The 24,243-nt window shown below is 37.9% G+C and overlaps 1 protein-coding gene across 8 annotated transcripts in view; it reads left to right on the top strand.

Moving 5' to 3' along the window:
• Nucleotides 1-1,239: 1,239 nt before the first annotated feature.
• The window catches only part of TENT2 (terminal nucleotidyltransferase 2), a 41,336-nt gene continuing 18,332 nt past the window's right edge, over nt 1,240-24,243 (top strand). For 3 of the 8 annotated variants that reach the window (XM_062019544.1, XM_062019541.1, XM_062019545.1), the window contains exons 1-10: nt 1,240-1,358; nt 3,741-3,932; nt 4,562-4,687; nt 6,297-6,528; nt 7,520-7,634; nt 7,755-7,846; nt 8,653-8,719; nt 14,153-14,222; nt 18,178-18,254; nt 22,918-23,046. In XM_062019544.1, the coding sequence (XP_061875528.1) occupies nt 3,778-3,932; nt 4,562-4,687; nt 6,297-6,528; nt 7,520-7,634; nt 7,755-7,846; nt 8,653-8,719; nt 14,153-14,222; nt 18,178-18,254; nt 22,918-23,046 (1,063 nt within the window). In that variant the 5' untranslated portion in view covers nt 1,240-1,358; nt 3,741-3,777. The remainder of the gene's footprint in view (nt 1,359-3,740; nt 3,933-4,561; nt 4,688-6,296; nt 6,529-7,519; nt 7,635-7,754; nt 7,847-8,652; nt 8,720-14,152; nt 14,223-18,177; nt 18,255-22,917; nt 23,047-24,243) is intronic. The other 5 variants (XM_062019548.1, XM_062019547.1, XM_062019549.1 and 2 more) reach the window with 2 other exon arrangements.

The raw sequence follows: 24,243 nt of genomic DNA, 5'->3' as shown, positions 1-24,243 counted from the left end.
GCCGCACCACTCCACTCTGACCACCGAAGCTTTGTCTCTCTGAACTTAAACCCTATCCTTAACCTCAGATGTATGCTGAGCCTTACCATAAAACCTCAAAAAAAAAAAAAAAAAACTTATGGGAAACATTTGTGGCTAAATTTTCCTTCAGCACTCCGTTTGCAGCTTCACTCCACACATAACCACTAGGCCTTGTCACCCATAAAGGTAATGGAAAGTGAGCCAGGGGAAGACCCTTATTCAAGGACCCCAGGCCATGGCCAAAATTAACAAGTCCTGTGGGAAGGATGTTTTTTGCAGCCTAAACCTTCCCTTGCCGGCCCATTTGCAGCCCAGCTTCATCTGAGCTGTACTTTGTCCTTATCCATTAAGTCTATCTGTGCATGGTCAGAGTGTTAAACTGTGACAACTCCAGCTGTAGCCTGCTCACCTGAATAAGTCCTCAACCTGCCCCTTATCTCTCAAAGATGGACACTTCAAGCAATGTGTTTGTCTCTGCACAAACTCATTGTTTCAGTAGCTACTCAATGCCAAGAGTCCACTTAGAACTTCACATGCCTCTCTCCAGAGAAAGGAATCAAATCTTGGTTTGGCTCTTCTGAACTCTTCGTCCTTCAGGGTGCAAACATTTTTGCACATTCTTCACTTCAGGTTTATCCTAGCTGGTCTCTGGTGGTCAAATTCTAAACAGAACCTCCGCACTCTTATCATTTCCTCTGGCTTTAGCCAGATCCTGTTGTCAGTGGAGCACATGCCTTTTAACTCCTTCGTCAAGACATAAAACCCGTAAGGTCTTTGTTGACAAGCCACTTGAAAACCAGGACAACTTGAGGCCAGAAAAAAGTCGGGTCGTCAGGTCGGGCTTTCGGTTTCCGCCTCGGCAGGGCCGTGATGCTATCGCAGCCCCAGCAGGGAGATCGAGCCGGTACCTCGGTGGCACTGAGAGCGCCTGCCTGCCTCACTGCCCGCCTGCCTGCCTGCCTGCCTGCCTGCCCGCCTGCCTGCCCGCCCTGCCTTGCCTGCCTTGCCTGCCTTGCCTGCCTTGCCTGCCTTGCCTGCCTTGCCTGCCTTGCCTGCCTTGCCTGCCTTGCCGCCACCACAGGCCGCCGCGCCGCCGCCGTGCGACTGCCCCCCGCGCATGCGAGATGCTGCCCTAATCAGGGGAGGGAGACTCTGGCCACAACGCGACAGGCAGCTCGAGCGGCCGCTTCCTGCCGGCATCTGCGTCCGGGTGAGGAGGCGGGCAGGGCTGGAGCCATCGTTCTGCGCTTCCGGCTCGTCCCGCCGTTGTGAAACGGAGTGAGGGACTGCGCGTCGGAGCCGCGGGGCCGCTTCGCCTGCCGCCGCACAGGCCCCACGTGAGTCCCTGATGCTGTGGGGTGGGGTGGGGTGCCGGGCATGGCTGGGACCCGAAGGGCGGAGGTGGCCCCGGTCGGCCGCCACCCGCCAGGCCGCCGGGGCTGTGTCGCCGCGAGAGCGGCGGGTGCTGTTGGGCTTACCCCCTCCGGAGGGGTACCGGCATTCACTTGTTTGCTTTCTGCGAAAGTCCGCGCTTACTTGGGAAAAAAGTGGCCAGTAGGACAAGTGTAGATGAATTGTAACGACTGTGGAACTTCTGGAGAGCCTGGCAATTTCTCCTCTGAAAGTCACGGTAGATGTCCCTGCAGCTGCTGTGAGACACACACCACACTGTTTTGTTTTGGTTTTGGGAAGGTGATTTAGTCATTGCTTCTCTCTCTGGTATTTTGAACTTAAAAGAGCTTAAAGGAACGCTTTGGTTTTGTAACTTAATCGTGAATTCTGGCACTTGATTCTGTTACTGGTTAATTCTATCCATACGCTGCTTTCTTATACTGTGTGTGATACAGAAAATGCCTGGGCTACTTGGAGATGAACTAGGTGTGTAAGCAGTTGAAACATATCCTGGCTGTACTAGAAATGGAAAAGCTTAGGCTGCACATAAATGTCATTCAAATGTAAATGCTGCGTGACTTTCATGTCATGGAATTTGACTTCTTTGTCTAGCATCATAGGAAGTAAACATCGCCAAAATAACTTTCATTTGTGCACAGTACTTCACCTTCACTGCCTCTCCTGTCTCCCTCCAAAAAAACAAACCAAAACACAACACATCTGAACTGTGAGAGCATTACTCTTTGACTGCTTTTGTTTTGCAGCTAGGAAATATAGGTATACCACTAGTGTGAGCTGTCATCACAGGGAATAAGGAATGAATTCAAACCTGAGCATATAAACTCCTTGATACTTATTTGTTTATGTTCTGTGGTACTGCTGCTTGCACTGACAGAGCTTTTTGAGGAGATTATTAAAACATAACAACAGTCTACAGTACTAGGTGAAAAAAGACTCAAGGTTGTGGTAACAGTGAGACCTTATTCCAATAACATTAGGAGTAATCAATTTTATTTCAGTGTATGAGAGAATGCCTGTTAACATAACTGTTAATGCCATTTTATTTATATCTATTTAGTTTGTTAATTGAGACAACCTAAAAGTGATACTTCAATTTTGTTACAAACTTAGATTACTCTGTGGTGATAGGATTTTGTCACTTTTTCCAGTTGTGTTACTGTAACACTGGGTTGATGAAAAGCTTTTATGTAATAATTAGGGGAATACTGCTATTGCTCTTCAACTTAGAAATTGTTTGAAGAATTTACTGTATTTGAATCCCCGTCTTGCACTAATTGGATACTTATATGCTGTGTATTGAGATGGATCACGTGTAATGGTTTTTGCCAGTGATACATCGTCTTTGCTTGCAGGCTTCTTATTTAAGACGGGAGTAAAACACAAATGAAGAAACTTGAAAATAATATCAGGTTTTCACTGCAGCTAAGAGATACGTACAGAAATGATAGCTGGTTTTAAAAATCTTCTGATAATTTTTTTTCCAATGTAAGGTCTCAGCTTTTGTTGTTTCCAACATAGAATTAAGCTTATGGTGAAATTCTTATGATTTTCAAAACAGATGCAATATGCAGTTTAACCTATTGTAGAGGCAAATACTTATTTTTTCATTCAACCTTTCTGCTAATGTGTAATGCATACCATAACACAAGATCAAACAGCAGTCAGTTGTGTCAAAACCAATTTCATATTTAAAAGTTAGTAAACCCGTATTTTTCCATCATCAAGTCCATTTGGTAAGCACGTACATAAAATGACACTGTATGACATCTTCAAGCATGAGTAGGTTACTTTCTAATTGCTGTCATCGTTTGGGTGCTTCTTTGTGTGTCATGTCATGAAAAAAAAAATGAATGGTAGTTAAGTGATCAGCTACATCTTCATGTTCTTATGATGTAATCAGTGTTTCTTCCCATATATTGTGAACCTCATTGTGGAATGTTTGAAGTGAGAAATATATTTCCCTGTGATATGCTACTTTTCCTCAAGATGAAAGCTCTTCGGTTTTGTCATGTAGTTTTTCTAAAATGAAACTTAAAATGGAATGGAACAAATAGAAGTTCACTTTTAAGCATTAAGTAGTAACTGTAACATTTCAGAGTATATAGTTAGTTAGTTAGTTTGTTTGTTTGTTTATTTATTTATTGTCTTGTCCTAAAAGAAGGTAAAACTAGCTCACAATCACAATTTGTTGCAGTTTCCAGAAGTACACTCTAGATTACTGAATTTTTAAACCAAGACTTTGCTAGAGGTAACTGGTATTTTTTTGATGCCTAATTTCAATATTGTTCTGTTTTGGTTTATTTTAGGTGAAAGGATACATGTTCACTTCAAGCAGAAAAAAGCATGTTCCCAAATTCCTCCAACCTGGGTCGTCCACCCTTCCCTCCAAAACAGCAACAACAGAGTCATGGCTTCAATGAGCTTCCTCTAAATACACCATTCACTCTTATCACTCACAGGCCTATTACTGATACTCATCTTAGTTATCAGAATGCAGTGTAAGTATGTTAATATTCGATAGTGGGGATTGGGTTGAAAAAGAGAGTTAATGGTCTTTTGAAAGAAGTATCTCTGTTTATGGAAGATGTTTTCCACTGTTTTTAACATTAAACTGCATTAAACTTTAAGTAGAGGGAGGTGTCGTGTAAAGCAGAGCTGTATTATTTCTGTTGGTGACCTGCAAGTTTTAATGCTCTATTACATTGCACATAATGCATGAGATGCTATTGCAATGATGAGAGTTAATAATCCACAGTTCAATTTTAAAGATCTTCAATTGAATTTGTTTACTGCGGAAAACAGGGAGGACATGAGAAGGGCAAGAAACATTTATTCTTGGGGCCAGATTTGAAGACACCATCATGTTCTTAAGGCTCTTAAATGTAATTGTACCTTAATTTGTTTGCTAAACTCTTCCTACACATGTACTGTGAAGAATGAATGTCTGGTTTTTAAAGAAAAAATACATTATCTACAGAAATATTGCTTAATTTTTGATAGAAAAGACATGTATTGCTTCTAAGAAAAAAAATGACAGGACTTGTTGAGTTTAATATTCACTTAAGAAAATCTACCAACACATCAAAAGCATCTTAGTTGTCATATGAATAACAGTTTTGGACTATAGTCTTTCCAGGACTGTTTTGAGTGGGAGCGTAGCGACTGTTCCAGTTGTTACATTGCCATCAATGAGTTGTGGAAATGATAGTCCAGCACATAGATCTGATACCCATATCGTGTTCCAAGGAAGAAAGTAAGTACTTTTGTGTGTGTGTGATTAATTCTGGTTCTGTACCCATTGTGAAGCTTGTCTAATATCATTTCTTGCGCAACATGAATTTTGTTAGAAATTGCAATACTGAATAAAATGGTTTTGATTAAACAGGATATGTAATTTCTTTTTAAAGTGTTAATGTACCTGTGTTCGAGAGTTTTAGTAGTTGGGAGTGACTTGGTGTAGTCACTAAGCAATGATATAGCAACTGTAGCAACTATGTGTAGTTTTTTTCTCTTCCAGCAGCTGTAGCCATACAGAACTGTGATTTATGTGTTTAATACAAAAATACATTGTAGGCTGTGTGCACTTGAATACAAGGGATTGTGTAAAAAAAATTTAAGTTCTCTTCAAATTTGTCAAGTTTAGAGTAAGCCAGTGCCCTCAATGTTTTGTGCCAATTGTGGCATTATTGTGACGACACAGTATATTCTGATTTCTCCTGATTTTCTTATTTATACCTTGCTTTACTGTTCAAATACAAAGATTCTAGCATATACATTATTCTTTTAAGAGGGATTTTATTGAAAATAGTGTGCCTACTTTTCCAAAAACTAAACTTACTTGAATTCATGTCACTTCCCTGGTTACTTTAATTGCATCAAAAGGAAGAGTTTTGGATGAATATATGTTTTTCTTTTAACATTAAAAAAAAAATCACTCGCCTTATCAGTTCAGAAATAGTAGTTGGTATGTGTAATAATTTTGTGAATCAGCTGATAGAGAAGAAGCTTTATGTAATCCACCTACAAAAGTATTTCCTGTATGCTATTTCTATTCCAAATTTAACAGATGAATTAATATGTACAATTAAATATATGGTATTAAGTTTTAGCTGAGTATGTAACTGTCACATGAACTAAGAATCATAGAAAGAGATGCCAACTGTAACTTCCCTGTACCTCTTCAAATATATTCGAATTACTGTGACAAGTGTGTTAATGGGGAGATAGACTAGTGTTTGAAAATGAGGCATGAAGTTTATGACCCGTGTAGCTTAATACAACCATTAGTTCAATTTGTTAAATTAATAGTGTTTCTTTTTTCTTTGGCCAGATTACACAGTTTACTGTCTGTATAATTTAAGACACTGATGAATACTACATTTGGAATGGTTATTGTGATGTTTCTTTTTCTCCCCTCACCACTACTGAATTTATTCAGAACTCATGAAGCTTCTCACTGCGCTTACTGATTTAAAGAGAAGCACCTTTACATAATCTGTATGTATCTTAAAAAAAAAAAAAGTATTTTGTCACCAAACTAGTATGATCAACTTTTCAAGACATCCTGTTTGACTGAACTTGGCATTTAGGTTTCAGTTGATTAATACAAGCACTTGTAAAGCAATTGCATCAATTCACTTTTAAGGGTAGCTGTGCATCTGCAGTTGGGTCTTCTTTTTTCCTGTTCCAGGTTTCTTTCACGTAATGTGTAGGGTGGATGTAACTTTTGTTCTGTAGAATATTTGCTTTCAATGAAATAATCACATAATTAAGTGTAAGTATTTGTAGCAACTGTCTTAATCATAAGGTGGAGCTTACAAACTAGAGGAATTACTGCCTCTCTCTTGTTTTTGTTTTTTTAGGAGACCAAGTGGACAAAGTGGTCCACCTGATATCAAACGGCAGCGGTTTCATTCGCAGTATTCAGAAGCAGTGCCTTTACCAGAAGAACATAGATACTCTTTCCTGGTATCAGCTCTATCTCCACCATTCCCTAAGTATTGGGTACCAGATTTAACTGCATGCGTCCCTCCACTGCAAGAAACTTTGTTTCCAGACCTTCCAGAAACTGTGCTTCCTGTGGCCAAAGATGAGGTAATATCTTCCTGTGTCTGTACTGTTTATCTGCTTTTGAACTGGGCAGGGTCCAGTGGTGGTGTGGGAGATCATAAGAAGTTTGTCAAGGTTCTTTGACAATGTCTTGAGGTCTCTATTGCTGAGCTGTCATTAGGAAGAATATCAATACCCATAGCTGCTGCTGTGGTCGTGTATAGCCTCTTTATGTGTGTCTGAGTTTGGAGCATTTTTGAGAGGTAGGAGTCTAATTTACTTGTGTTGTTTAATTGCCCTACTAAAGCCAAGAAACCTACATACCTGCTCCAGGAAGTAGAAATTGGAGGGGTGGTCCATTTGTCACATGATTTGGGGCAGGGAGAATCTTGTTTAAAAAAAACCTCCACCCTAGTAATGTGAGAAGCCCATTCTGGATAAATATAGTGTTGACCCTGTAAAGATGTCCTCTACTTTTCTTCTGAAGGTGGTAAAAGTTAACTGTTCTAGTATGCCATCTTCAGATAGAATTTGAACTGTGCTTTTTGTTCTTTTTTTAATTTAAAAACCCGTCAAACCATGTGACCAATCAGTCTTCTTCCTTGATCGGCATAAGCATGACAGGGCATTTTTTTAGTGTAAATGTGTGAATCAATTATAGCGTATGACTGTGTTGTGAAAGAGAAACAGTTAATACTTCCTTCTACCAAAGGTACGACTACCTCTAATAGCTTGTGGGGGATAAAACCAGAAAGCTAAATTTAATCAAAGTCAGTAGAAGATATGTCTGATCTTTTGCTGCTTATTCTCTGAAAGGCTGCAGGTACTGATGAGGCAAAAGTTTTCTGTGGATAGACAGTTTATAACAGATTGAACAAATTTTGATTTAAAAACTTAGCAGAAAGTTTTAGCAGGCAGTTGTTCAAAATGAATTCAAGTCCAGTAAAACTCCAGACAGTGTTTCATGCAACTGAATCTCTGGCAAGAAGGAGTGTTCACTTCTCTGTATCTTTACTTTTTGAATGTGTATGTCAAGTTAAGTCAACAGATTTTGGAGTTGTTTAAAGCATGTCAGCAGCAGACCTGTGATTTGAAGAGGAAAGAGCTTTGCAGAGCAGAACTCCAGAGGGAAATTCAGCAAATTTTTCCACGTATGTTTTGAATTTGATTACTTAATCTCAGTTTGAATATTCTTTGCGTTGACAGTTCTTACTTCCTCTTAAACTATGATATGTCACGTTAGTTTTTATTCTGTGATTCTTATATTACAGACAGCAGACTCTTTTTGGTTGGGTCCTCACTCAATGGATTTGGCACTCGTAGCAGTGATGGTGACTTGTGTCTGGTGATTAAAGAACAACCAGTAAGTAATTTAAAACATATGTAGTTAAAACAAAGTCTGTTTTTAAAATGTATGTGCTTTTGTAAGGCTGGATTATAAAATGAGGAACAAATGGTCAAATCCCATTGATTTAATAACATGATTTTGCACTCATAATAGCTATGAACTGTGGGCCCAATATTGCTGCAAACATCAATTTAATCCTATAAATACTTTAACCCAACAAAAGACTTGGAAAATAGGCATTATATTCACCCCATAAGTGAAAAAATAACAGCTAAACAGAAGTAAATTGCCCAGAATCTTGAAGAAAGTTGTTTAGAGAAGTCTTTACTCAGATACAGGAACAACTTTTATTAAGTAACCTTTTTTTTAAAATCAATATTTAGATTCATAGGCACCAGTTTTAGTGAGAAGACATATGAAGGAATTTGATTTGCAAAATATGTGAAGTATTTCTGGTTAGAAGATGTTTATGAGTAGAATTTACATTGAGAGAAAAGATATATCAAAAAAGAGCTCTACTTAATTTTGAAAGAATTGAAGAAGTGTTGAAAAGGAAGTAAAGGACATTTTTGTCTAAGAAGGGCTGGGTTTTCATCAAGGTCTTTGATTTGTGAATGTGTCATGGTTACTTTGGATACTGAATATGAATTGTTCTGTGAATTTTGCTGCACTGAATGTATGTAGGCTGTGGCATATGTTGGTATACGTGTTGATGTCTTATTCTGAGATTGAATTTCGTTTGAAAGGTAAAGCATGCTTATTTGGAATATATAAATGAAATATAACATTTTTTTTCCTTTACTTTTAATATCATATTTCAGGTAAATCAGAAGACTGAAGCAAGGCATATACTCAGCTTAGTCCATAAACACTTCAGTACTAAACTTTGTAAGTTCCTGCCTACGGTGAGATAATAAATTACTGTCAATTCTGGAAAAAGAATTACTGCACAGTTGTAAATAAATTATGGACTTGCATCTTGTCTAGCTTCTAATCAGAGCATTGTTTGGAGAAAACTTATAAATATTTAGTAATGTTACCTATCTTGTTGCTGATGGATAATAAATTAGAAAAAATGTAGCAATTGCCTTGCAAATTAAGTGGACTTCAAGAATGAGCAGCATCTAGAATGGCTTTTGAATTGTAGACTAGAGTTGACTGGGAGGGAAGTAGATTTCTGTTCAGGAACCTCTTGTTAGTGGACTCTTACTACTGTTTTTGATTTCAGTGCCTTCCTGAGGATGATACTCTTCTAAAAATTTGTAAAATAAGATGTCACTCACAGTACACTGTGAAGAACTTTTCTTTTTTTTTTTGCGGGGAATGCTTGATACCAGAGAAATAGTTAAATTAGGTGCCTAGTCAAGAAAATACTAAATGTTGGTGGGATCAGTGCATGTAGGAGAAAGAAGTCAATTTGTATTTCTTATTAGTTGCTGTTTAGACTCCATTCAGATGAGGAATTCACATGGGCAGTTCTTAAACATAAAAGCCTCCTACTTCAAACAGGCTTTTGTGCTGTCCTTTGATCTCTGCTTTTCAAACGTATGTGATATTTTTTGATACCACTCCTTACATTGCTGTTCTGAACAATCCTGCAATGGTAAAAGAAACAAAGCATAAATTTAAACACAGACTTCAAAATTTCTTCATTGGCAAGAGTTTATACCCAGATTTCAAGAGCTCTCTTGGAGAGACTTGAGAGATCCATCGCAGAATAGCATCAGATTTTGAATGGTATATTACTGTTGTATATTGATGTTTGCATAAAGAGTCTATAACTTAGCCTGAATTTGCCTAGAATTCCAGTCATTCTAGTGCTTTCTAGGAACTACAGTGACAGTGATAAAATAGTCGTGTTTTCATAAATCAGAAAGGAAGCATCTAAATAAACTATCCACTTTCGTTTTCTTTTTCAAGAGGCAGTGCCCGTTAACAGAACTTTAAACAAATTCATGTTTGTTTGCAAGGGAATATGAGTATCAGAAAGATACAGTGTTCCTGTGGGAGCTATCGCTGAAGGTTTTTGAGCCATTGCTTTTTTTTTTAATGCTTTCTCTGTTATCTTGCCTGTGCCTTTGGTCATCATTATTTAATAAAAATGTTCTTTGAAAGGTGAGGTAGGACAAAACACTGCTGATATTACCGTTCCTGTCAGACTGTCTTAGTTGTGGTATGTAGACCTCTTATACCATCTCTTCATAATCTTAACACCTTAACATCACAATGGGCGTGAATTCCTGTACCTAGCCATCTGTCTGTGTGGCTGTGTGTGTATGTTCTGTGGACCGAACTGGTAGACAAAGGTTGTTTGAAAATGTTTGCCTGATTCAAAATGAAGGGCAGTGGCATATGGGTGTTTCTGTTTGGATTTAGTTCATTTACAAACTGTTTCTCAACTGTACTAAGGTTCAGTACTTCTGAAGGTTGGTTGCACAGTTGTTTGAATTAAAGCTTATTTAACCAAATTACTGTCATTCAAAATTTCAAAATAGCTTGTATATTGGCGTTGGTTGGGAGTGAGGATGGAGTTCTCCAGGGGCAGACTTCAGAAGCTAATAGATTCACATAGTATTTCTTTTCCTCTGGGTAAATGATCTTAGCAGTATATGCTTCACTGGTGTCTGTTTTGGAGTCAGGTTTAGAAATCATTGTTCACTGTCATCTCCAGATTGGCTGCTAAGTTCCTTTTTTAATAGAACTGCCATTTAAGTGATTTTTCTATCTTCTACTGAATTCAGAAGTCAGATGATACTTAATCATCAAGGATGGGAAGTACAAGTACATACGTTTAAAGAAAACACATACAGAAATTTTAATTCTGTTGAGAAGTTATTTTAACTTGAACCCAAATTCTAGATTTACAACTTTTAAAGGGTTAGCAGTGCAGTTATGCTGCTGCTGTGTTCAAGCAAGTGTTAAGATCTGTCTGTACTAAGCTTATTTAAGAACTGCAATTTCATTCCAACGGTATTCTGTATTTCAGTGCATGTGCTTTTAAACACCCTAAAAAGGTATCAGGCCACTTCCAATTTTTATTTGAAAGTTTTATGCTGCCTAATTATGCCAAATGTATTATACATATGATGCTGTCCTGTATTCTTAAAGTAATCTCTCTTGACAATACTACTGAAGTGTTTCCTTCTTTCTTTGGTAAACGAAAGACTGAAGCACGTTCTCAAGAAGTGTGTGAACTTATTCTTTGTGTCACAAGAGAATAGAAACAGACATAGTTTGGTCAAGTGTGAAGGGTGGAAAAGTATGTGCCAAGATGTCAGAGAAACAAAAAGAAAGAGGAAAGATATTATTTAAAATTACATTCTTGGGTTGTTTTTGTGAAAGAGTTAAAGGACAAAAAAGAAATAAAGAGGAGATTTGTGGCATGGGTACCGTTCTAGGGCTTTTTTAACCCTTTTCCAGATAATTTCAGCTCAGATATGTGAGGGAAGTTTTTTTCCTAGCTGTTCCTCTTCTAACACCTTCTTCTTTTATTCTTGCACTCTGATGTCCCTGGACATTCCAAGATAAGGGCTATAAGAAAACTGTGATTCTCTGCGTATTTCACCTTAATTCTGTGAGTGACTGATAAATTAGGAAGTGTTCATAAGATCAGTCTCTTTCACAATATATCTGCCTTTTAGGTAAATCATCTTCAGAACTTAAGTTGTCATCTCTTTTATTCTTTGTATACATTTAATTGTGGCTGTAAGATTAGTGTTTCATTCTAGGAGGTTTGTGAAGTGGATTCAGCATTTATCTAAGCTCCAGGTTGTTTCAGCTGCAGGCTTGCAAAAGGTAGCAAGTATGAGCAAGGCATTTAAGCCCATCATATTTAAAGTCTTAGGGCTTTTCTGTGTTATCATTCTATGTCTAGAATACTGACTGAAGATGTGTCACCCAGTTTCTCTTTCTGTAGTATAACTCTATCCATGAGGGCAGGCTAGATGTGCAGGATGCCAAAGGTGTTTTTGCCATATACTATTTTTAAGATTAATGCTTTGTACAATTGCTTAATCTTCTGTAAAATAAAAGAGAGACTTAGACTGTTTAATCTGAAGTTCTGCATAAATAAGTTACTTCTGAAACAATGCTTAGTCTTCTTTGAAGTGATTATATTCTTTTTCACTGCAGCTGAATTGGCATTTGTGACCTTTTCGAAGGTGTGCCCAAAACTATGGAGAACCTATGCGTAATTCTTTACATGTATTTTGTCATAACCCCATCTGGTCATATCTGCAAGGTCAGATAGTCCAGTTTGCTAAGGCCTTTACTCAACCTGTATGTATTTTGGAATTCCACATCGTGTTTGTGGCTGTTTCTTCCCTTGTATGTATGATAATCTAATTTACAATAGAGGTTCTGCTAAGTGTCATCAGTATGAGCCAAGAGAGAGGGTACCAGCAGCAAGTTACTGCCTTCTAACATCTTTGCTTTGTTTCACCCTGGAAAACGGGTTGCAATTATGTTTCAGGGTGAGATTTTTTTCTTAGCCAACCAATTTGGCAAAAGCATCAATTGAGTATTGGGCATCATTTGCAGGATGTGTTTGGAGGCAGATTACCCCTAGAATGAGTTCAGTTAACTTCTAAAAGGCACTTGAGAAAAGTCATAGTGAGGAAAGGTTGAATTGCCATGGCAGGTAGATAGCTACCTACTGTTGTTTATCATGTGCTTGATGCATTGAGCATCTTTGTCTTAAATTTGGTAGTGAAAGGAGGCAGAAAGCTCTACACAGTTTATAGCTTTACTTAAAGATTGTTGTTGATACTTGGATGTGTCTGCAGGTGCAGCTAGAAAGAGTGGGACACTTGTGTAAGTTGTACTAATCTGTAAATTCAGTGAATAGGGGTTGGGGTTTTTTTGATAAGATTGTCTCTCTTGATTTTGAGTGCCGGTCTGTACGTTGCTTAGGATCATACAATGCACTCAAATCCAGATAAAGGATTACCTCAGGTCAAATCTGTCTAAATGTCCATTTCCATAGAAAATTTCAGAAAGTCTCCAAAAAAATGTTAAAAAATATTTTTATTGATTAATGCACAACAGGGTTTTACCATACCTGAAGCTGTAATCCAAGTGCAAGGGAGATTATATGACTTAATCAAGATTGCTAACCAAACTGACAGAAATACTTTTTTTTTTTCCCCAAAAAAGTGGAAATCAGTATTAAAGGTCATTTTTACTCTGCATTACTTCTAGCTTTGTCATACTTACTTATGTTAATTTGAAGTTAATTTATAGAAGCAAATGGAATACATATGATGTTAAATATGGTCAAATTCAAGTGGTCCTATATTTTGCAGCAGAAAAAATCACTCAAATAATGCTGTTTGCCCAAATTCATGTTACGTATCCTATGGACTGTGCTTTTCCTTGTCTTTTTCATTACTTTCTTGGGTGCATTTCTCATTCAGGATTATGGACAACTACTAAATGTAGCTTGAGATATCATCAAGAATAGGAAAAAAGCAAGTTGGTGTGCCTCACACAGCAATTTTGGGGAGCTGATTGTGAAGGTCCGTTTGGTGGCACTGTATATGAGTCTAGCTGAGCTTAGTGTGTGTGGGTTTGGATGGTCTGGCCTTGAGCCTGTGTGTCTATACTGTCTGGATAATCATCTGAGGTGCAGTCCTGTGGTTGTATATTTATTGCATGTCCCATCACCATCAAAGCAAAAGGCAGAAAAAGTTTATACCTTCTCTGATGGAAAGTATTGCTCTATTTTCAGTAACAATTCAACAGGAAATTAATTTCTTTGTACATAATTTATCAGTCAAACGGTTTTTACAGGAAGTTATAGTTGGTACACAATGAAGACACAGATATATTAATATATTTTCATCAGTAACATACAGTCAACTGTGAGCAAACCAGACTTAAAAAAAGGTATGTGGTTCATTGTGTGCCTGCTGATACACTGTAGTGCAGAGCTTAGATGTCTGGTGATCCTGGACAGATCTTGCTCTCTTCTTTTTGAAGGTTGATTACAACTACTCAGCATTTCCATTGCAAGTACTCCTCAGTTAAAAGCATTGTAGAACTGCATTCCTTATGTTAAAATTTCTTGAATTTAATTCACACAGAAAAATCATTCATCTAATGTTTTTCTCTAATCCTTAGTGCCTTTTTTCCACATGCTTTTGTAGATGGTATTTTTCTTCAGTTGATATAAGTTACTTAGTTTAGCACAACTCTTCTTAGAATTTATGCCAAGCTAAATAAGGTACCATTTTCTGTAAAACAGTATGACTCCACTTTAGGATCTATTTTTAAGATCAGCATCTTAAATGAAACTAAATTGCATGTTTTTCTCCCCTTCAGCAGGCTACATTGAGAGACCTCAGCTGATTCGAGCAAAAGTGCCAATAGTGAAGTTCAGGGATAAAGTCAGGCAAGTATTCTGTTCAGCATAGTTTTTTAGACTTTGAGGTAGGGAAATACTTTGTATCTGTGCTGTCTGTATGAGTGGTCCCACTGAAGTAATGCTTTTTTATTTGTTTTTACTATAGTTGCATTGCAAATTTATACAGCTGTCATGCAATGGCACTGCTTACTTGATGGCTTGATATACCTCTTGTGGTTGAGATACTATTTAATTTCCTTGATGTGAATTAGTAGCAGTACATCACATTTTCTATGGATTATTTGTATGTAGTAGACTGTGATTGACAAATGGTTCATGACAGAAAAAGAACGATGGGAAGAAAACTGTTGTGGAAGATAACTTGGCTTGCTGCACAAACATAACTGTTGAGCTACTTGTGGACAAATGATCAGTGTTCCCGTTATACAAACAAAGCTAAAACAAGCTTTTACTTTCTTGTGCTGACAGTGCTGATTAAAAATTTTTTGTTCACTTAAAAAGGGCATATTGTGCTGACTTTTAAGGAGATATTCATTCTATGTTTAACAAAGTAGCGTTGCACGTTCTGTTCACAGTGTGACGTACTACTTTTATGGCCCTTTTTTTAGAAGAGAAACTGGAGAGTAGTTGATGTGTTCTATGTTATTGTGTTCATTATGTCTTCGTTATGAAGGTGTTAAAATGAGTAATCAAGAGGAGGATGTACTACGACAGAGAACAGCGTATTTCTTATTGTATGTGATAAAAGTATCTGAGAGTAAAAAAATGTGCAAAGCAGCTAAATTGCTTGTGAGTCTGAGTAATGTTTAAGTCTTCCTCTACTTACGGCCTTAGATTTTGGAAGGCTTATGTAAATTATGGGTGTCAGGAGGTTGGGACGTCCCTTTTTTCTGTTGTATCTAGCAACTGGACAAGGGGTAATGGGATGAAGCTGGAACACAAAAAGTTCCATTTAAATATAAGAAAAGCTATTTTACTGTGAGGGTGATGAAGCAGTGGCACAGGCTGCCCAGGGAGGGTGTGGAGTTTCCTTCCTTGGAGATCTTCAAGACCCGCCTAGACAAGTTCCTATGCAACCTGATCTAGGTGCACCTGCTTCTGCAGGGAGGTTGGACTAGATGATCTCTAAAGGTTCCTTCCAACCCCTACCATTCTGTGATTCTATGTTTCTATGTGTATCACCTTCATGTAATTCAACTGTTCTTTGTATATAGAACTTTGAACAGCTCTCTTAGATCTATCTAGCATATCTGTCTACATGCTTCTAAAAGTTTGTAACTCTGCCTTTGATTTTAAGAACAAATAAGTCCACTTCTCTGGCCTTTCTTTGTAAAAGCATATCACAATGTGCATTTCTCACAGTATACCTTTTTCAGGGCAGAAACAATCTGTCACATTTACTATTTGAGCTAATAAGTACAATTCATTTAAGCTTTTCTTGCATCTGAAATGTTAGGATATTCACTTTCTAGTTTTTATGTCATTTACACCTAACCTCATATGTACTTCTGTGTAGTTGCCTACCTTTTAAAAATTTGAATGAATTTTATCTAACAGTACAGAAGGTTGTTTATTCCATGCTTTCTGAAAGTATTAGACTTCTCAAGCTAAAGTGTGGGTTAGTCTTTAGATAGATATGCAAAATGTTAAATTCCTGGTACAAATACTGAATAAATCCTGAGGTTATAACAAGACCTTTTTTGCCAATTTAAAATTAGGAAATTAACTTTAAAAAGAAGCCTTAAGTATGGAGGTGATTATGTCAGAAGATTGAAGTCTTTTTGTAGGCATTTAGATAGTGTATATTGTGGTCACTTGTATTAAAAAAAAAAAAACCTCAATCATGGTATTCATATACCTTGTAGATAAGATTTAAAGAATTCTTTTGTTTCCTACTAAATCAAGTATAATCTTCTTAAACTAGAAGCGACGTATTACATTTTTCAGAGAAAAAAAACCCACAGTACTGTTCACTATCTGGTTTCCTGTGCTGTTTTTCTGCAAGCAGAGGGAGGCAGGAAGTGACATGACTCTGGGTTGGGGGGGTTTTGTTGAGGATTTTCTTCCCCTCTCCAGTTACCATTCTGTTACATAACAAGATGCCTCCACCCATGTTTTATCTTTTTATTGAAGCATCTGTCTCTTTGCAGTCTCTTACCAGTCTGTCTTTCATAGGCTTGTACATATATATACATTCACCCTCATTGGTTTTTCATAGAGCTCTTAAAAATTGATTATTATAAACCCAGTGCACTAAGGTTGTTTTAAATAAAACCAGAAAGTAAACATGACAAGCATTCTGTGAAAGCCAGTTTTCTTCATGCATGCTTGCTGGTTCAAGATTGTAGAATGCAGTGAGTGGTATCTCTGCATCTGGATTCTAATGTGTTGCCAAGGGTCCATATATACCTGAAAATTGCCATTTTCCACTCACTTCAATTTGGTGAGTGAGAAAGCACTCCATTTGTGTTTATTCCCTCTTTTCATCTTGAAGTTTTTTTAACAGTAAAGTAAGATCCATTGTGCTTAAACGTTCCTTTTTTTTTTTCAGTCTTTAACAGCAAATATTTCAATGCTGGCTCTGCTACTAGACAAACCTTTGATTAATTATCAAGATTTCTACAGAGGATGCTAAATCTTCCTCTTCTGCTACATTCATTGTGCATTTGACTCTTTCCCTCTGTAGTGCTTTTAGTAGAGCTTGTCTCCCAGCAGTGCAAAAACTTGCCATAATTGCAATAAAACATGCATATTACATTAAAAAAAATAACTGCAGTAAAACTTGCTGAGCCAGCATCTTGTAAACAGTAACCTTGACAATATGGGTTAATCACATGTGCAGCCTGACATATTTCTTTATTATATTTGCATGTAGAATTGCTTTTCTTTCTGGTGTTTATGCTTATTTTGACATCTGTCAAGCAGTACCTCAGGCTTGTTTGTATCCTGTGCTATTAGGTATTATTCTTATAAAACATTTTAGAAGTCATGCTTGGTGTTAGTTAAGGTTTAAAATTATGTCATAGTTTTGATGCAAAGAATGTTTTAATATAGTTAGTGATGTCAAAAACATTTTGTGGGCATCAAATTAATGTGCTTTATTCAGCTTAATAAATTCTAGGTCTATATTCGCTTTACAAAAATTGAAGAAAATCTAAAGGAATAATCAGGCAAACAAATGCTACGTAAATGAGACTTGGATATATAAAATGGAAATAGCTGTACATTGCAGATACTTCTTTGTCAATAATAGACTCTTGCTGTGAGTTACAGTGTTTCTGTAGCTTATTCACTATGACTATAATATCACATATTGAGTACTGTGAGTAGTTAAGCTTTACATAAAGTGTGGAATTCAAATTTTGGGGCAAGGTCTGATATAGATAAAGCATATAGTGCTTGTTTGGTTACAGCATGAAACAGTTATAAAAACTGTTTTCTCATAAAACATGCAATGTTTAGTAGCAAACAGTTTTCATTTCCAAGTGATTATCTTGCCGAATATCTCTGATCGTCGTTGCAGAAAAGAGATTCTAACCTTTTGACCTCTTAAAATTCTCCTTCTCAGTGCATTGGCAGAATTGCCTAAATGAACACTGCAGGGAATCAATCCTGGTAAAAAAGATTTGTCTGTAGTAAAACACGTAGTGCAAATCTAGTTGGGAGAAATATTTGCTAAAAATAAAAAAAATACTTGAAAGATTAGGTAGTCACAATGTGTAAATTTTCATCCTCTACACATTCTACATATGTCCTTACATGTATTCTTTATGTAAAACAACAATTACATTTTTATAACAGAGTTCAACTACTATAAACAAAACTAGGGTAGAAATCACAATATCAAAACTCTACTTGAAGAAAGTTTCTATAGTGTCACTGTCAAGTTACATTTCTCTACCTCTGTAGCAAAGTAGATAATAAATATTCTGGAATTGAATACTGTGGTGCTTGATTCTCTTTCTTTTCTCCTCCCTAATAGCTGTGTGGAGTTTGACTTGAATGTAAACAATATTGTAGGAATAAGAAATACATTCCTTCTGAGAACCTATGCATACGGTAAGTTTTTAATGTATTTTCTTATTTCTGTGAACTTTGCATTTTAAATTTGTATATAAGTATTGATAGATTATAGAAATTTTGTCAACATATTAGGTTACTATATAAACATATCTATAATTACCTAATTATCTGCATTAGCTATAAGTTCTTGTTGTTCACTGTAAATATGTGGGGAAAGTGGATATATCAGCTAGGTATGTTTTTAATTGAATTTTACCATATTCAGAAGACAACAAAGATTCTTCATATTAAGGTCCACGTATCTACTACAAGGGCTGATTCAGTATTCTGCAGATAATGAGTTCATTATACCAATGATTATCTAGTGGTATAATCTCCAGTTTCTTTTATTTCCTTAAAACCACTGATAGCATGTCTGGCTGATAGACAGCTGTGTCTGCATGCTGTCTTTCCTTGGAAAAAGGAGTCTTTCCTTGGAAAATCCAAAATACATCTTCAGTTTTTATACTGTCCCGTGAACAAAAGTGGTTTGAGTCTCTTCAGTAGTTTGCATTTTATGGAGAGATTGTGAAACAGACTTCTGAAGGGAAAGTAATAAGAGCAACACTCTAGTGCTTAACTAATGTTGACTTAGTGTCACAGTATGGTAAAGAGTTGCCTTCTGGCTAATTCTTCTAGCCCGTTTGTGGTTCTTCCTTTAACACCTTCTTCAGTTCTTGTATACAGGAGTTCCTTCCTATTTAGTATAGGAAGTTATCAGCAGAAATTACTTTTACTAGTTAATCTTTATTAATATTTCAATTAGAGTAGTTCAGTGTACCATATTTCAGTGTTCCATACTAGGAGAATCTACAACTTGTCTGGGATCAGCTGTTTAACTATGATTTCTTTCCAAGTCTAAGAAGGTGTATGTCTGGAGAAAGACATCCTTCCAAGCTTAGGGAAGTGTCATGGTTTTGCCCAGCCAGCAAAGAAGCATCACGACAGTCTCTTGCTCACTGCTCCCAATGTACTCCCACCTTCCTTAGGATGGTGGAGGCCCCAGAAAGATGGGAGGAAAAAAGATAACCAAGGACCTTGTGGATCAAGACAGAGGCAGGAAGGGCTCATGGACAATTACGGTTCTGGGCAAAACAGACTCCAGTACTTGACTTAGAGAGGAAAGTAGGAAAGTTTATTCTACTACCTACAAGAAACAGAACAGAACAAAAAGCAAAAACAAGGCAGGGTGGTGAGAAAATTACAACCAGCACTTTAAGATCTCCCTCCCCCATCCCTCCTTTCTTCCCAGGCCCAGCTCACTATTCCCAATATCTCTACCTCCTCCCCTCTCAAAGGCTCGGAGGAGCAGGGAATGGGGGATGTGATTGGTCTCTCACAGATGGGCTATGCCGTTTCTCTCTTCTCAGAGGAAGATGACTCCTGGCATTCTTCCCCTGCTCTGATTTGTGGTCCCTCACACAGGACACAGTCCTTAACGAGCTTCTCTGGTGTGGGTTCTTCCCAGCAGCTACGGCTTCTGCTGATACAGGATCCCTCACACGGGACATGGTCCCCTCTGGATGTAGTCGCTGCACTTGGTGCAAGGTTTTTAATGAAGTGCTAACAAATCTGTACTTCACCAGGCCTGTCAACAGGATGCAGGGGAGTCTCTGCTCCAGAACACCCCATCCTCTCCGTCATCACTGACCTTGGCGTCCACATGGTCACTTCTCTCTCTCTTCCCAGCTCCTTGCACCACTACCATCTGGAAAAGAAGGAACAGGAAGAACCCTCCTCTTCTGACTTCCTCTTAAAGAGTGATTGTGGAGGTGCCTAATTGGCCCCAGAAGTGGGTCTGGCTCAGAGCTGGGGAGAGTTTTGAGCAGCTTCTTACAGGAGCCATCTTTACAGCCCGTTCCCCCTTACCAGAAACACACAAAACCGTGACATTAAATAATTTTTTTTTTTTCACAGCTGCAGATGAGGGATCACTCCCCCAAGTCTAATGTTACTTCTGCCACAGATGTCCCTTATTCCTCTTGGCAGACCACTGCAGGGCAGACAAGAGTCCAGGTGTGAAAAGAGCAGTGGGAGGGATCCTCTTATTCCACCTTTTCTTCTGTTCTGCTTTGGTGCCCACTATTATAAGGCCAGCAAAATTAACTTCATTTCTCCTGGTGAAGGATAAGTATTGTTAATTTCTTGAGGTCAAGGAATGAGTTAGTAGCTAAGGGAGACTTGTAATTGAAAAAGTTCTCTCCTTTATGTGCTAGACCTTCCTTAATAGGGAAATTGTATCAAGCATAGTCTGTCTTGTCGTCTTTGGATGAGAAAACTCTCAGGTGACTTAAGGCAGACAAAAGTAAGCAGAAAATTTTATCAGAAGGTCTCTTTACAGTCAACCGGAGTGGATAGCATTAAAAGTATTAGTGTGCTCACTTCAATTTGTGGCTGAAGAGCTTCACCTTGCATGGGAGGAAAAAGATCAAATTACTTCTCATGTGGAACATGTATGGATCTCTTTCTTCTATTAGAATATACTAGATTCTGAGACAAACAAAGATGTAGTTACCTTAGAGAATATGATAAAAAAAACCCAACCCATAATTATTTCTGTGGATTCTCTCTTTTTTTTAAATCAACTCTTCTATGTTAGTACATAGATGCTTTAGAAAACATCAAAGATGATTGTTTAAGTGAAGCAAGATGTCCACAGAAAATGTAAGTAGATTAAGCAGAACTAGAAACTGAAGTCTCTGCTGTTGTAGTATCAGGTTTTTTGCCTAATAAAGCATGTCTGCAACTAAATCAGTAATTAATGGTAGGTATTTTTTGGTTGGTGGAAGCTGGACTTTTTAGCTTTGAGCAAATGAAATTACTGAGCACTTATCCCGAGGGAGTAGCTTGTTGACTGGTGAATGAGTATCAAGAAAAGTTTACTGACCATGTAGCACACTTGACTTTGTTATATACTAGTTACAGACACTATCAGACAGAACATCTTATGTCAGAAAAAGCACTCTTCTATTGTAATAGACACAAATAAGTGTCTTACTTGTAATTTCAGCCTATCTGCATTTTTATTCTATGGAAAAATCCTGTTTCAGTTAATACATGGTCATATGATGTCTCCACAGTAATTCTGCATCTCACAGTGTACTTAAAGGCATAGTTTTTGCGACTTGATCTAGGTGAACCTGCTTCTGCAGGGGGGTTGGACTAGATGATCTCTAAAGGTCACTTCCAACCCCTGCCATTCTACAATCTGTGATTTAGCTCTGTCAGTGGTGAATGTCAGGAATGAGGTGACTGGTGATAAGGAGTTTTGTAGTTCTTAAGTACTACTTACAGGTGCATGTGTGCTGAACAGAGAGCACCCCAACTCCCCAACTGGTGCTGTTGTAGGATGTCTTTTGTCTTGGATGAAGTGATGATTTATATACTCCTGTTCTGAATATTCCTGTTTTGATACACAAAGTACAACATTTTGTGCAATGATATCAGGCTAGAAAAGATACTCCAGAAGCTAGAAGGCATTGTAAGTCACTTGACTGAGCCGATGAGCAGCTTCCACCTATCTGCAAGTAATAAGTGTGCTGCAAGGTCCCTAGAAGGTGAAACTGGACACAGGACTCCAGATGAGGCCTCACCAGAGCAGAGTAGAGGGGGAGGAGAACCTCCCTTGACCTGCTGGCCACACTCTTCTTGATGCATCCCAGGATGTTATTGTCCTTCTTGACCACGAGGGTACATTGCTGGCTCATGGTTAGTTTATTGTCAACCAGCACTCCCAGGTCTCTCTCTGCAGAGCTGCTCTCCTGCAGGTCAATCCCCAGCCTGTACATCCCTGCATGGGATTGTTCCTTCTCAGATGCAGGACTCTGCACTTGTCCTTGTTGAACCTCATCAGGTTCCTCTCTGCCCAACTCTCAGGTCGGTCGAGATCCCGCTGAATGGCAGCACAGCCTTCCGGGGAATCAGCCAGTCCTCCCAGTTTGGTGTCATCAGCCAGCTTGCTGAGGGTACCCTCTGTCCCCTCATCCAGGTCGCTGATGAAGATGTTGAACAAGACTGGCCCCAGAGCTGATCCCTGAGGAACTCCACTGGCCACAGGCCTCCAACTCGATTCTGTGCCATTGATCATCACTCTCTGGGCTCTGTCATTCAGCCTGTTCTTGATCCACCTCACTGTCCACACATCCAACCCACACTGCTTGAGCTTTTCCATGAGGATGTAATGGGAGATGGTGAAAAGCCTTGCTAAAGTCAAAGTAGATGGCATCCACTACTCTCCCTTCATCTAGCCAGCCAGTCATGCTCTCAGGTTGGAGTTAGAAGGCTGTGTTCCCCAGAGGCTCGGAAGATCATACCTGAAATATGGCTGTATATGTATGTTATTCCTCATATACTTAAAAGTAGAATGTGACACTGCTACATTGACTGATTTATCTAGTTTTGTCAATTTATCTGCAAGTTACCTGACATACCCCTTGTAATATGTCTGTGGATCTTACTGCTCAAAAGACTGTTTTTAAAAGCAAGTATTTTTCTTTTGACTTTTATATGATAAATAGTAGTTGTAGAATAACTACATTCTAAAAATGGTTGCAAAAGGTAACCTTAGAATACAAGAGTATCATGTTGATTGAGCAGGAACAAATTTGGATTAATTGCTGTCTGATCTGCTTTTTTTGAGATGTATTTATTTTACTTGCAGTTGAGAATCGAGTTCGTCCGTTAGTACTTGTTGTTAAGAAGTGGGCAAGTTTTCATAAAATAAATGATGCCAGTCGTGGTACTTTAAACAGCTATAGCCTTGTGTTGATGGTTTTGCACTATTTACAGAGTGAGTATTTTTTTACATGTTGAAACTATCCCTTTTGAGTTCATGTTTGTTTACTTTTCGTCTTAAATAAACACTGTTAGGGGCCATCTTCGACACAGAAAAATCTGAAAATAAATGAAGTAGGTTTACTCCGTCTCCTTAGTGCTGCATTTTTCTACAAGTGGACCACTTCCCTGGAGGATGTTACTAGTTTTATAAAGGTTAAAAAAAATCAATGTAGCTGCATCACACCGTGTAATTATAAAGTAAACTCAAGCTGTAGTTAACAGAAATCTATCTTTTAACAAAGGGAAAAACCTGAATGTAACAGTTCCAGTGTTTTTTCTGGGAGAAGCCTACAAGAGAATTCAAAGTAACAACAAAGGCTGCAGGGTCACTTTTCTGTCTTCTGATAAGCGAAGAACTGAACGTGGGGTATGTTTATATGCAAGATCTTGCTACCATGTGGTTAGATTTTTCTGGTGATTACTGTCTTCTGTAAGGTCGCAGAGGTCAAAGACCTTAAAAAAAAAAAAGTGGAAAAAAGTGGAGCTATTTGACTGCAGTTGGCAGTATTGTTTCCTAGAACTTCAATATACCGAAACATTGAACATCTGTATGGAGTCAGAGAGCTTGACCTGAGAAACTAAAGATCCTTGTTAAGAATATAAGAAACCTATGCGGTCCAGAAATATTTTCAAGGGATAGACTGAAAGGAACTTATCCCTCTATTTATTTCTATCATTAGAGAAATTTATCTCAGCATGATTTCCTTGGTTGTTTATTGTGATATAAATGGCCTCAGAAAGGAGTGTGAGGAATTCCTGAGATTTATGTCTTGTGGAGTAACACGCCTGTAGAAATACTTTCTTAAATCTACATCTTTAGTTTATTTTTTTAAGATGATGTTCATGTTAATTTAATGGCAACTAGTTCTTAGGGTTTTACTATCATATCTATGGACAAATTGTGTAGGCTCTCATTTTACACTTCTTTTTCAGTTTGTGTAGGTTTTAAGTTTTGTTTAAATGAGTTAGGAACTATGTTTAGCCCCTCTGACAGCTTGTTTGGCCAGCAACATAGATACTTACTGTTGAGTGGATAGCTAGCTGTTTATTAGTTTCAAGATTGCACTGCACCTACTCTTTACAAGAGTGGAAGGCTTTTAGTGATGGTTGACTCAAGCTGGTGAGTTGCATTCAGCTGAACAGTATGTGT

This window comes from Colius striatus, chromosome Z (genome assembly GCF_028858725.1).
Source record: "Colius striatus isolate bColStr4 chromosome Z, bColStr4.1.hap1, whole genome shotgun sequence".
NCBI lineage: Eukaryota > Metazoa > Chordata > Aves > Coliiformes > Coliidae > Colius > Colius striatus.
Note: the sequence above shows the minus strand (reverse complement) of the source record. Positions and strands in the feature narration are given on the sequence as shown.